This window comes from Danio rerio, chromosome 7 (genome assembly GCF_052040795.2).
Source record: "Danio rerio strain M-AB ecotype USA chromosome 7, GRCz13ab, whole genome shotgun sequence".
NCBI classification, from domain to species: Eukaryota; Metazoa; Chordata; class Actinopteri; order Cypriniformes; family Danionidae; genus Danio; species Danio rerio.
The window spans coordinates 6722501-6737500 of NC_141027.1; the positions used below are offsets into that span (position 1 = coordinate 6722501).

The 15000-nt window shown below is 37.9% G+C and overlaps 1 protein-coding gene across 27 annotated transcripts in view; it reads left to right on the top strand.

The window, feature by feature from the left end:
* Nucleotides 1–15000, top strand: part of pacs1b (phosphofurin acidic cluster sorting protein 1b) — a 113855-nt gene that overhangs the window by 66918 nt on the left and 31937 nt on the right. For 14 of the 27 annotated variants that reach the window (XR_015495143.2, XR_015495150.2, XR_015495149.1 and 11 more), the window contains exons 6-13: nucleotides 334–422; nucleotides 968–1045; nucleotides 2426–2485; nucleotides 3026–3186; nucleotides 8830–8923; nucleotides 11686–11769; nucleotides 12860–12981; nucleotides 14344–14473. Coding sequence is in view for 4 of the 27 variants with exons in the window: in XM_087260248.1 (XP_087116374.1) it covers nucleotides 334–422; nucleotides 968–1045; nucleotides 2426–2485; nucleotides 3026–3186; nucleotides 8830–8923; nucleotides 11686–11769; nucleotides 12860–12981; nucleotides 14344–14473 (818 nt within the window). In the remaining 23 variants the exon portion in view is untranslated. Of the gene's footprint in view, nucleotides 1–333; nucleotides 423–967; nucleotides 1046–2425; nucleotides 2486–3025; nucleotides 3187–8829; nucleotides 8924–11685; nucleotides 11770–12859; nucleotides 13338–13532; nucleotides 14115–14343 lie in introns of all 27 variants that reach the window. The other 13 variants (XR_015495157.2, XR_015495154.1, XR_015495156.1 and 10 more) reach the window with 4 other exon arrangements.

A 15000-nucleotide genomic window follows, 5' to 3' on the forward strand; every position in this document is an offset into this window, starting at 1 on the left:
TACTGCATCAGCTGTTTTAGTTTCTGTCAGCTTTGTGTTTTTTATTTCAACTATTAATGAGCTATTACAGCTCAGAGCAATGCGTTGTGTCTAATATTCATGTTTTGTTGCCAGTAGTTGTGTAATAAGCAGGATAAAGTACATCCAGGACGGTTGTTTTCACAGAATAAACCCTTCTGTCTCATACAACAGTCCTACGCTTTACATCAGGCCGCTGATAAACCTGTCAGGCTTTATTCTGAGATAACAACCAGCTGGATGTACTTTATCCCTGACTTACTGAATGATTGAATATGGGCATGTGTGTGACGTATATGTTCATCTGTTTCTCAGATCGTTCTCCAGACATTGACAACTACTCTGAGGAGGAGGAGGAGAGTTACTCTTCAGAGCAGGAGGGCAGCGATGACCCTGTACACCATGTACGTATGTGTGTGTGTGTGTGTATGTGTGTGTGGTCAATTAAATCATGTGTTCATACATTCATTTTCCTTCAGCTTAGTCCCTTATTTATCAGGGGTCACCACAGCGGAATGAACCGCCAACTATTTTAGCAAATGTTTTACACAGTGGATGCCCTTCCAGTTGCAACCCAGTACTGGGAAACACCCATACACACTCATTTACACACAAACTCGTACACTTCGACCAATTTAGTTGATCCAATTCCCCTATAGCACATGTGGTTGAACTGTGGGGGGAACCGGAGCCTGTTGACCTTTAAAAAAATGTCTTTATTGTTCAAAAAATGTTTAATCCTTAAAAAATGGGCTAATCCTTTTTACTTTTTCGACTATGTGTGTGTGTGTTATATGTATATATAGTGTGTGTACATTTCTTTAAAGTAGCAATTATCTGTTCAGTGCTCAGTTGAAGGACTGAAGCGTTGAACACACACATGCAGTAAGTGTTTAATGTGTGTGTGTGTGTGTGTGTGTGCGTGCGTGTGTGTGTGCGCGCGTTTCAGTATCTGGACGATGAAGAGGATGAAGTGAGGAAGAAGAAGCCCAGACGCAAACTTACCTCCAATGCCTCCATCACTCGAGTGAGAGACACACATATATGTACACTCACCGGCCACTTTATTAGGTACACCTTACAACTACTGGGTTGGACCCTCTTTTGCCTTCAGAGCCGCCTTAATCCTTCGTGGCATAGATTCAACAAGGTACTGAAAATAATTCTCAGAGATTTTGCTCCATATTGACATGATAGCATCATACAGTTGCTGCAGATCTGTCGGCTGCACATCCATGATGCGAATCTCCCGTTCCACCACATGCCAAAGGTGCTCTATTGGATTGAGATCTGGTGATTGTGGAGGCCATTTAAGTACAGTGAACTCATTGTCATGTTCGTCTGGCATCAACAAGGCGTTCGCAACCACAGAACTGCCGCTCACTGGATATTTTCTCTTTCCCATTCTCTGTAAACCCTAGAGAAGGTTGTGCGTGAAAATCCCAGTAGATCAGCAGTTTCTGAAATTCTCAGACGAGCCCGTCTGGCACGAACAACCATGCCACGTTCAAAATCACTTAAATCCTCTTCCTTCCCTATTCTGATGCTCGGTTTGAACTGCAGCAGATCGTCTTGACCATGTCTACATGCCTAAATGCATCAAGTTGTTGCCATCTGATTGGCTGATTAGAAATTTGCAGCAACGAGCAGTTTGGACAGATGTACCTAATAAAGTGGCCGCTATAGGACACACATGCATGTGTCATATAGACAACTGCATGACTTACCTACTTGCATAATACACAAGCACACACACACACACATACACACTATTATATACATACACAAACTTGCATAGCACACATACACATGCATAACATTCTATCACACACACAAACACACATTCATAACCCACACACACACGCATACCACACATGCACACAGGTGTGCTTCTAGGGGCGAAGTTAAGACGGCCCCCAGAATTGCTATTAGGATCCCCCCAATCACCCCCCCCGCACCACCACCACCACCAACCCCCCAAACATTTACACACACCTCTCATTTCATACCGATGCACAGAGATGTATAACACACACACCCACATGCACAAACACACATGCATAACACTGTCATAGACAAAAACACACACACACATGCATAGATAGCACTCTATCACACACACATAACACTATATCACACACACACACACACAAATGCAAAATGCTCTATCATACTGACAGACACACATATGCACAACTCTGACACACACACATACATACATTACACTAATACACTCTCAAACACACACATGCATAACACACTCTGCCACACACACACCTCATCACTCCACTTATGATTACAGATCAATAACTCACAGTAAAACCAGGTGTAGATTTGATATTGAGCGAGTGTGTGTGTTCTGACCTGAGAGTGTGTGTGTGTGTGTGTGTGTGTGTTTTTCCTCCAGCAACCCAACATCAAGCAGAAGTTTGTGGCTCTGCTGAAGAGATTTAAGGTGTCAGATGAGGTAAAGCTGCAGGAATATGACTGTGATCACGCTTATCATAACCCTCCACACGCATCATTTCCTGTCATTCTCACACACACACACACACACACACACACACACACACAGCAGATGAGGAGAACGCAGTCATGTGAATAAATCAAAGTGTTTCAGTGATTATTGTGTATTTAATAATACTAGTGCTGGGCAAAGATTATACATTCGTCCTTTTCCTTCGGCTTAGTGCCTTATTTATCAGAGGTTGCCACAGCGGAGTGGACCGACAACTATTCCAGCATATGTTTCCGTCTTGTCCTCACTTATGTAGTTAAATATGATAACATCTCCCCCTAGTGGGGACATTTCACTGATCTTCACTAATTAAAATGCGCATAAATTATGCAGAGGATGTATTTATTATGATCTGATGATGTTTCTGTGAGGACTGAGTGCTGGAGTTTAACCATAGACACTGATATTAACCTGATAGAAAATCAGTGGATGTCTATGTAATGTCCTCACTAACAACAAACCTGTGTGCGTGTGTGTGTGTGTGTGTAGGTGGGCTTCGGGCTGGAGCACGTGTCCCGTGAGCAGATCCAGGAGGTAGAGGAGGATCTGGACGAGCTTTACCAGAGTCTGGATATGTACAATCCCAGCGACAGCGGGCCGGAGATGGAGGAGACCGACAGCATCCTGAGCACTCCAAAACCCAAACTCAGGTGAAACACACATTAGAAAACACACACCAAAGCGGAGCGCGCGCACACACCGGTATAAGATTCTGACCGTGTGATAATGATGGATATAATATCATGGTGTTCTGATTGCTCCTCTAAATTAAATTCTTATTTAATGTCCTGGTTAAAAACAACACTTTTTTTCCGCCTTGAACACAATTTATTTTATTTAAAGGGTCATGAAACCCCCTCGTTTCAGCAGGGTGTTTTCACACCTCTACTTTGGAAAAAGTCAGAAAAGTGGGCGTGTCCAGCTCTGTTTAGGGGGGAGTGTCGGAGGAAGAAAAGAGGGATGGTGTGGGAGTGTCTATTTGGGCACGCGCGAGTTTCAGAGTCAAAATACACACACACACACACACACACACACACACACACACACACACACACACACACACACAGGGGACAAAGTGACTGTGTTTACATGGACATCTGTAGTCGAATTATTTGCCAAATTATTAAATGGTTGACTTTAACTGCAGTTTGGCTCTTTCATTCAGGGAATTCATTCATGTCCCTCGCGACCATCGAGATATTTGATTCGAGGATCTGCTCTAAGCGTGTATTTTTCATGCAATATTTGATACCGCACGGCGAATGAGAGAAAAAAAACCTCAGCATTTCCTGGAAACTTAGATGTTAGCGTCAGAAAGTCGCGTGTGTTATTCCGATCACAAAATGCGGTCAAAATCCTACACGAGGTTAAAGGTGCAGTAGGTGATCTGCCAAAATGCTAACCGCTTAGCATATTATCTTTGGACGGCGGGGAGGGACTGTGATTCAAAGCCACACCCCCTGATATCGCGAGCGCGCGGACCGCGTCACAACAGCAGACAGACAACCCACTAGTTCATGTCATTCGGCAGTTAGTTAGTGCTAGCGCTGTGCAGGAATTACATGGATTACTTTGCCACACTTGCATGCTATTTCAGAGCGAATATTCAGAGTAACGTTAGCGGTAAACAGTATAGGAAGGCTGTCATTGTTCAAAAATGACCCAATGTGAATATAAATCTACATTATAGATCCTGTCAAAGAACCTTATGAGACTGAAAATAATCACATCAATCTTTCACCGAGAGATTTCAGTGGCTGAACAACACGTCTGTGCATAAGTCATTCGTAACAGAACACAATCTGACATCAGCTTAGCCTGACTAAAATAGTTTCAAAACAGAACACTACCTGTCTAACAGTAATACTTCAGCCATGGTCTCGTTCTTCCTCCAGCGTGCTAAAGTAACTGCAATACTGATTCAGGATTTTCAAAACTTTCAATGCAGCATTTGATTTCTCCCGGTCCGTCTCGTGACCGCGCAGCCACCTTAAGGTCGAATTATACCCGCGCCTGGCTTTGAAGTAATCGGCCCGAACTCGGCTGTCCTTCGGCGCCTCCGGCTCCGACTCGGCATCTGCGAGCGTCCCGCAGCTCACTCGCGCGCATGTGTTTGTGATGCAGACGGGCACGCGCTAATGGTGGATCTGCGTGCACAGATGCGCAGAAGTCGGAATCTACATTTGTTGACAGACAGTCTGACCTGCCTATCGGAATTAAGGGAGATGTCGGTCCGACTCTATTTAATTGGATGAACATTTTTTAGTTTTATGCCTCACCCAGAATATAAAAATACATATAAACACAAATTTTTTTATGTATATAAAATTGTATTAACAGAAAGCCTGGTAAATGTCTGTAAAGTCTTAGTAATTAATAAAGTAATAAAGAGCTAATATTATATAATATCAAATCTAGTGTTTTGAGGGGACAAAAATGATATCTAATGAGTATTTTGGGGCGAAACTGAAATCATGGAGGAAAATGTATTCTGTTAAAAATGTAAAGCTGTTAAAAAATGAACTGTTTTATGCTTAAAAGCCACTTTTATAAATGTCAAACACAAGTAAGATGTTTTAAATTCACTTACAAAAATGGGAAAACACTTATAATTGCAGGATAGAACAGTGAAATTAGATGCTAATGGTCTAATCTGATTCAATGATCTATGCTAAGCTAAGCTGAAAGTGCTCCCGCCAGACCCAGAGATCAGCTGAGTGGGTTTTAAAATTATATTTAATGCGAGTAAAGTCTTAGCAATTAATAAAGTAATAAGGAGCTAATATTATATCATATCAAATCTATTGGTATGAAAGGAAAAAAAAGGGATTTAATGAGTATTTTGGGGTGAAACTGAAATAATGGAGGAAAATGTATATGTTAAAAATGTAAACATGAATTGTTTTGTGCTTCAAAGCCACTTTATAAATGTCAAACGTCAGTAAGATGTTTTAATTTCACTTAGAAATATGGGGAAATACTTAAACAAGATGATTACAGTATATAATGGTGAAATTGGATGCTAACGGTCTAATCTGATTCAATGATCTATGCTAAGCTAAGCTAAATGTGCTCCTGCCAGACCCAGAGATCGGCTGAATGGGTTAAAAAATGGTATAACTCAACTGTTTAACTCTAGAAGAGCAGTAAAATGAGACTAAATAAAATTTATATTTTATTCATTTATTTGAATTTTTTATGTTTATAACATTGTATAAACAGAAAGCATGTTAAATGCGAGTAAAGTCTTAGTAATTAATAAAGTAATAAAGAGCTAATATTATATAATTACAAATCTAGTGGTTTGAGGGGGAAAAGGGATATCTAATGAGTATTTTGGGGCGAAACTGTAAAATCATAAGGAAAATGTATTCTGTTAAAAATGTAAAGCTGTTAAACATGAATTGTTTTATGCTTGAAAGCCACTTTATAAATGTCAAATGCAAGTAAGATGCCTAATGTTTCAAATTCACTTACAAAGATTGGAAAATACTTATGATAGCAGAATAGAATGGTGAAATTAGATGCTAACGGTCTAATCCGATTCAATGATCTATGCTAAGCTAAGCTAAAAGTGCTCCTCAAGAGATCAGCTGAGTGGGTTTAAAAGTTATAATTAGTGCGAGTAATGTCTTAGTAATTAATAAAGTAATAAAGAGCTAATATTATATCATAACAAATCTAGTGGTTTGAGGGGGGAAAAGGCTATCTAATGAGTATTTTGGGGCGAAACTGTGAAATCTTGAGGAAAATGTATTATGTTAAAAATGTAAACATGAATTGTTTTGTGCTTCAAAGCCACTTTATAAATGTCAAACGTCAGTAAGATGTTTTAATTTCACTTAGAAATATGGGGAAATACTTAAACAAGATGATTACAGTATATAATGGTGAAATTAGATGCTAATGGTCTAATCTGATTCAATGATCTATGTTAAGCTAAGCTAAAAGTGCTCCCGCCAGACCCAGAGATCAGCTGAGTGGGTTTTAAAATTATATTTAATGCGAGTAAAGTCTTAGCAATTAATAAAGTAATAAAGAGCTAATATTATATCATATCAAATCTAGTGGTATGAAAGGAAAAAAAAAAGGGATTTAATTAGTATTTTGGTTCGAAACTGAAATCTTGAGGAAAATGTATTATGTTAAAAATGTAAACATGAATTGTTTTGTGCTTCAAAGCCACTTTATAAATGTCAAGCGTCAGTAAGATGTTTCAATTTCACTTAGAAATATGGGGAAATACTTAAACAAGATGATTACAGTATATAATGGTGAAATTAGATGCTAACGGTCTAATCTGATTCAATGATCTATGCTAAGCTAAGCTAAATGTGCTCCCGCCAGATGCAGATATCAGCTGAACGCGTTCGAAATGGTAAAAGTCAACTGTTTAACTCTAGAAGAGCAGTAAAATGAGCCTATTTCCAAAAGGTATCTTTAAAGGGGAAGTGAAGTGCTTTGAAATGTGTATTTTTATTTAATGTTTGACATAATCTCAACCGAAACACAAAAAGAGGGCGGGACATATTGTAGCTCCTCCTCTTTTTATACAACAGCCAATAGTGTTTTGCTTTCTCACAGCTCTGCCAGTGAGAGTGGTTGAGATCAAGCGCACCGAATGAGAAGCATACTGAAGGGGGCGGGGCATGTAAAACACTAGAGAGCATCTGATTGGTCAGAAGATTTGATGAGAAACTGTAGTATGAGGTGACGAGAATAAAACTGCCGATCCAGTTAGGCGGAAGTGACAAACTACAAGCTTTACATGTTTGTGTCAGGTTTACATCTTGAATTTTGTCACTGTTTTGGTGCGCACTAGCTTATAGAGATCCTAAAAAACGAACAATGCTGATGCTAACATCTAACCAACTGTATTTTGATTTCATCAGACCTTTAATACACCCCGAAACACTTTAATATTGTGCAGCTACTTGCTTCAAATCAGTTTAAAGTGCGGTAGAAATACATTTGACAGGAGATTTTTCACTCAGCCGTCTCTGAACCGAAAGCAAAGGATTGTGGGATTTCATAGAGAGAGAGAAGGATATAAACAAATTGCCTTCAGAAGTCAGATCAGTTGAAAGGATGTCAACAAACAGGACGTGACACGATCAGTGGATTCAGACGAGCCCTGTTGCCTTTACCTCCTCACACACACTCTCTGCTGAGTGCTGGCTCCCTCTGCTGGACACTTGTGGCCGTCTGCCCTTGTTTAACCTCCAGCGTTATATCAGTTTACTAACCGCTCTTATGATCGAGTCTATTTTATTATTATTATTCATGAATGTAAATATACAAACACAATCATATATACATATATAAGTAAATTACAATAGTATAGAAGTGTATTTAATTAAATAAATGAAGAGCATTACAGGAAAGCTAGCGGCTAAAGCTAATCAGTCAGTATTCATTCATTTATTTTCCTTTCGGCTTAGTCCCCTTATTCATCAGGGGTAGCCACAGCAGAATGAACCACCTGTTCAAGCATATATTTTACCCAGTGGATGCCCTGCCAGCTGCAACCTAGTACTGGGAAACACCCATGCACACTTATTCACACACATCCTCGTACACTATGGCCAATTTAGTTCATCAATTCCCCTATAGCGCATGTGTTTGGACTGTGGGGGAAACCGGAGCACCCGGAGGAAACCCACACCAACACGGGAAGGACATGCAAACTCCACACAGAAATGACAACTGACCCAGCCGGGACTCGAACCAGTGACTGTCTTGCTGTGCTAACCACTGAGCCACCGTGCTGCCATGAAAGGAATTAATATTTACTGTTTTACTTCAACATTTTAAAATAAGTTTGGGGATGTGGAATGTGTTGTGGAATCCAGAAAGAGAATAAAGATCTGACATGTGATGTCTTCTGGAGCTTCTCTCTGCTTTCTGATGCGCTCTGTTGTCCTTCCCGTCTGGCTGTAAACTGAAGCGTCTAGATGTATTCTGCAGCGTTCATGCTTTTTTAATCTCGTGTGTGTCATTTAAAGACGATCACTGACGCTTCTGTGTGAGTTGAGCAGTGCTGTGTGTTGAACACCAGACACTTCTGATTTACTGATGTTTAACAGCTCTCTGTCTGTCTGTCTGTCTGTCTGTCTGTCTGTCTGTCTGTCTGTCTGTCTGTCTGTCTGTCTGTGTGTGTGTGTGTGTGTGTGTGTGTGTGTGTGTGTGTGTGTGTGTGTGTGTGTGTGTGTGTGTGTGTGTGTGTGTGTGTGTGTGTGTGTGTGTGTGTGTGTGTGTGTGTGTGTGCGCGCGCGCGCGTGTGTGTTTGACAGGCCGTTCTTCGAGGGTATGTCTCAGTCCAGCTCTCAGACAGAGATCGGCAGCTTGAACAGTAAAGGCAGCGTGAGCAGAGACCCCTTCAGCCCTGTGAGTCCGCTTTACTCTACTTTTACTTTACTCCACTTTACTCTATTTTACCTTACTTTACTTTACTCTATTTTACTTTACTCTACTTTACTCTATTTTACTCTACTCTTCTTTACTCTATTTTACTCTACTTTACTCTACTTTACTCTTCTTTACTCTATTTTACTCTACTTTACTTTACTTTACTTTACTTTACTCTATTTTACCGTACTTTACTTTACTCTACTCTACTCTACTTTACTCTACTTTACTCTATTTTACTCTACTCTTCTTTACTCTATTTTACTCTACTTTACTCTACTTTACTCTTCTTTACTCTATTTTACTCTACTCTTCTTTACTCTACTTTACTCTATTTTACTTTATCTTACTCTACTTTACTCTATTTTACTTTATCTTACTTTACTTTACTCTATTTTACTCTACTCTTCTTTACTTTACTCTGTTTTACTTTACTCTACTTTACTCTATTTTACTCTACTCTTCTTTACTTTACTCTGTTTTACTTTACTCTATTTTACTTTATCTTGCTCTACTTTACTCTATTTTACTCTACTCTTCTTTACTTTACTCTGTTTTACTTTACTTTACTCTATTTTACTTTATCTTGCTCTACTTTACTCTATTTTACTATACTCTTCTTTACTTTACTCTGTTTTACTTTACTTTACTCTACTTTACTCTATTTTACTCTACTCTTCTTTACTCTACTTTACTCTATTTTACTCTACTTTACTCTATTTTACTCTACTCTTCTTTACTCTACTTTACTCTATTTTACTCTACTTTACTCTATTTTACTCTACTCTACTTTACTCTACTTTACTCTATTTTACTCTACTTTACTCTATTTTACTCTACTCTTCTTTACGGTTTTGCGAGGGAACGTTCAGTTTTTTTTTTCTCCCACCAATTTTTTTCCTTACCATCACGTCCCTTCCGGGTCTCCGTACTACTCTACTTTAATTTACTCTACTTTACTTTATTTTACTCTACTCTACTTTACTCTACTTTATTTTACTCTACTTTATTTTACTCTACTCTACTCTACTCTACTTTATTTTACTCTACTCTACTTTACTCTACTTTATTTTACTCTACTTTATTTTACTCTACTCTACTCTACTCTACTTTATTTTACTCTACTTTACTCTACTCTACTTTATTTTACTCTACTTTATTTTACTCTATTTTACTCTATTTTATTTTACTCTACTTTATTTTACTCTATTTTACTCTATTTTATTTTACTCTACTTTATTTTACTCTACTTTATTTTACTCTATTTTACTCTACTTTATTTTACTCTACTTTATTTTACTCTATTTTACTCTACTTTACTTTATTTTACTCTACTTTATTTTACTCTACTTTATTTTACTCTATTTTACTCTACTTTACTTTATTTTACTCTACTTTGTTTTACTCTATTTTACTCTATTTTACTCTACTTTACTTTATTTTACTCTACTTTATTTTACTCTACTTTATTTTACTCTACTTTACTTTATTTTACTCTACTTTATTTCACTCTATTTTACTCTACTTTATTTTACTCTACTTTATTTTACTCTATTTTACTCTACTTTACTTTATTTTACTCTACCTAACTTTATTTTACTCTTCTTTACTCTACTTTACTTTATTTTACTCTACTTTACTCTACTCTACTTTATTTTACTCTATTTTACTCTACTTTACTTTAATCTACTCTACTTTATTTTACTCTACTTTATTTTACTCTATTTTACTCTACTTTACTTTATTTTACTCTACTTTATTTTACTCTATTTTACTCTACTTTACTTTATTTTACTCTACTTTATTTTACTCTATTTTACTCTACTTTACTTTATTTTACTCTACTTTACTTTATTTTACTCTACTTTATTTTACTCTATTTTACTCTACTTTACTTTATTTTACTCTACTTTATTTTACTCTATTTTACTCTACTTTACTTTATTTTACTCTACTTTATTTTACTCTATTTTACTCTACTTTATTTTACTCTACTTTACTTTATTTTACTCTACTTTACTCTACTCTATTTTACTCTACTTAACTTTATTTTACTCTATTTTACTCTACTCTACTTTATTTTACTCTACTTTACTCTACTCTATTTTACTCTACTTAACTTTATTTTACTCTATTTTACTCTACTCTACTCTACTTTATTTTACTCTACTTTACTCTACTCTATTTTATTTTACTCTACTTTACTCTACTCTATTTTATTTTACTCTACTTTACTCTACTCTACTTTATTTTACTCTACTTTACTCTACTCTATTTTACTCTACTTAACTTTATTTTACTCTATTTTACTCTACTCTACTTTATTTTACTCTACTCTACTCTATTTTACTCTACTTAACTTTATTTTACTCTATTTTACTCTACTCTACTCTACTTTATTTTACTCTACTTTACTCTACTCTATTTTACTCTACCTAACTTTACTTTACTCTACTTTACTCTACTTTACTTTATTTTACTCTACTTTATTTTATTTGATTTTATTTTACTCTACTTAATTTTACTCTATTTTACTCTGCTTTTTTACTCTAGTTTACCTTCCTTTCCTTTATTTTTCTTTCCTTTACTGGGGAACATTCTCTGTGTTTGGCAATGAATGTGCAGATTAGCAAACACACCAACTCCACATCTGGATGAACATCGCGCTCAGCTCAGTGTATGTGTGTTCAGCTGCTTTTCTCCGAGTTGTGTGTGTGACTGTAGTTCCTCTGTGTGTCCAGCAGGGAGAGCAGCCGCCGTCAGACAAACTCAAACACTCGCGCAGCAGAAACCTGGACGAGCCGCTGTCTGAAACCGACACACTGGTGAGAGCGCAATTCATCAATCCCACACACACACACACACACAGCTGAAGACAATATCATCAGCCTTCCTGTTGAGTTTAAATCATTTTTCAAACATTTCCCAAGTGTTGTTTAACAGAGTGAGGATTTTCATTTCATATATGTAATAGTTTTAATAACTCATCTCTAATAACTGATTTCTTTAATCTTTGGCATGATGAAAGCACATAATATTTGACTAGATATTTTTCAAGACTCTTCTGTACAACCTAAAGTGACATTTAAATGCTTAAAGAGTCTCCTAGAGTTTAACAGTTGACTCGAACCAAGCTGCGTTGACCTCCTGACTCTGGGACCCTGGTTTCCAAAGGAAATGCGAAGTGTACTTTCAACAGAGAACATAAGTTTGGTGCCCTCAGCAGCAGTCCAGTGCTTAGCCCAGGCGAGACGTCTGTTATTTAAGAGTAGCTTGACACAAGTAATGTGACAGCTGAAACCCATGTCTTGCAGACGTCTGTGCGTAGTGGTTCTTGAAGCACTGACTCCAGCTGCAGTCCACTCTTGAGCCAAATTATTGATCTAGCGGGAGCAGTTTTAGCTTAGCATAGTGAATTGAATCGGATTAGACCATTAGCATTTTGTTTAAAAAAGGGGTTTGATAATTATCTTATTTATAGCTTGTGTCTTCTAGTGGTCATGGTACAGCTGCAGAGTTTCTTGACTATTACGCCTTAATGAGAGTATAGTTTCTAGCAATATTGGCGTAGAAAATAGCCATTTTTCTTCTTCCAATGTTCGTATTACACTATCAAATGTAAAAACCAGCAGCTGATTCAAAGCAATTTTGCAAGTGATTGAGTTTCTCCACATTCACGCACTGTTCAGTCACTCGATGTGTGGTATTCTCCATAGCTGAGTGTTTTTATTGGGGGAAGTTCCTCTGGTCATTATGTTGGTTATTAATGCTAGTTTGTGTTGAATGTGTCTGTGTGTGTGTGTGTGTGTGTGTGTGTGTGTGTGTGCGTGTGTGTGTGTGTGCGTGTGCGTGTGTGTGCGTGTGTGTGTGTGTGCGTGTGTGTGTGTGTGTGTGTGTGTGTGTGTGTTTATGCAGGAACTGAATGATCAGGATCTGTTCACTGAAGTTGGTCCCAGTATTACAGTTTCAGTGGCTGAAAAGCCACGAACACCATTGAAAACCAGCAAGAACGAGATCCAGTCCATGCCGTCGCCCAGGTCAGAGCAGCTACACAGCCGCCTGTTCATACCTGATATAATAATCAATAAAATACTGATGCAGTTCACATGACTCATGATTCAGTTCACATAACTCATGATTCAGTTCACATGATGCAGTTTTCAGTCTCATGATTCAGTTCACTGACTCATGAGTCATTTTACATGATGCAGTTCACAATATCATGATTCAGTTCACATGACTCACGATTGAGTTCAAATGATGCAGTGCACAGTCTCATGATTCAGTTCACAGACTCACAAGTCATTTCACATGATGCAGTTCACACTTTCATGATTCAGTTCAGATACTCACGATTCAATTCACATGATGCAGTTCACAGTCTCATGGTTCAGTTCACATGACTCACGATTCCATTGACTTGATGCAGTTTACAGTCTCATGATTCAGTTCACATGACTCACAATTCAATGATGCAGTTCACATTCTCGTAATTCAGTTCGCATGATTCACAATTTATTTCACATGATGCAGTTCGGATGAACACGAATCAATTCACATGATGCGGGTCGCATGACTCACAATTCAGTTCACGTAACTCATGATTCAGTTCACATGATGCTGTTCAGTCTCATGATTCAGCTCACATGACTCACGATTCAATTCACATGATGCAGTTCACAGTCTTATGATTCAGCTCACATGACTCACGATTCAATTCACATAATGTAGTTCACAGTCTCATGATTCAGTTCACATACTCATGATTCAAGTTACATGATGCAGTTCAGTCTCATGATTCAGTTTACACACTCGCGATTCAATTCACATGATGCAGTTCACAGTCTTATGATTTAGTTCAGATACTCACGATTCAATTCAAATGATGCGGGTCACATGACTCACAATTCAGTTCACGTAACTCACGATTCAGTTCACATGATGCAGTTCAGTCTCATGATTCAGCTCACATGACTCACGATTCAATTCACATGATGCGGATCACATGACTCACAATTCAGTTCACATAATTCATGATTCAGTTCACATGATGCAGTTCAGTCTCATGATTCAGCTCACATGACTCACGAGTCATTTCACATGATGCAGTTCACAGTGTCATGATTCAGCTCACATGACTCACGATTCAATTCACATGATGTAGTTCACAGTCTCATGATTCAGTCCACATACTCATGATTCAAGTTACATGATGCAGTTCAGATTCTCGTGATTCAGTTCATATGACTCACAATTCAGTTCACATGACACAGTTCAGTCTCATGATTCAGTTTACGCACTCACGATTCAATTCACATGATGCAGTTCACAGACTCATGGTTCAGTTCAGATACTCAACATTTTAATTCACATGATGTGTTTGTATGTGTGTTTTATAGGCTGGATGGAGCACACACTCCTCGTAAACGCAACACTCCTGTGAAAGATCGGCAACTCTCCAAACCTCTGAATGAACGAACCAACAGCTCGGACAGCGAAAGATCTCCTGAACTCGGACACAGCACACAGGTCTGAAGCACAACACTCACTGACTCACAACTCAGTTTACATGATTTAGTTCACAGACTCATGATTCAGTTCACATATGATTCAGTTCACATACTCATGATTTAGTTCGTATACTTGCGATTCAGTTCACATGCTCACAATTCAGTTCACATGATTCACAATTCAGTTTACATGATGCAGTTTACAGACTCATGATTCAGTTCACATACTAAAGATTCCGTTTACATATGGTTTAGTTTACGTAATTTGCGATTCAGTTTATGTGACTCATGATTCAGTTGTCATTATTCAGTTCACAGACTCAGGATTTAGATCACATACTAAAGAGTCAGTCCACATACGACTCAGTTCATATAAATCATAAATCTGTTTTCATGATTCAGTTCACAGACTCATTATTCGGTTCACATTACTCATGATATAACATAATTTGGTTTAAAGCCTCATGACTTAGTTCACATACACACGATTCAGTTCACATGATTGAGCTCACAGACTCATCATTCAGTTCACAGGATGCAGTTCAC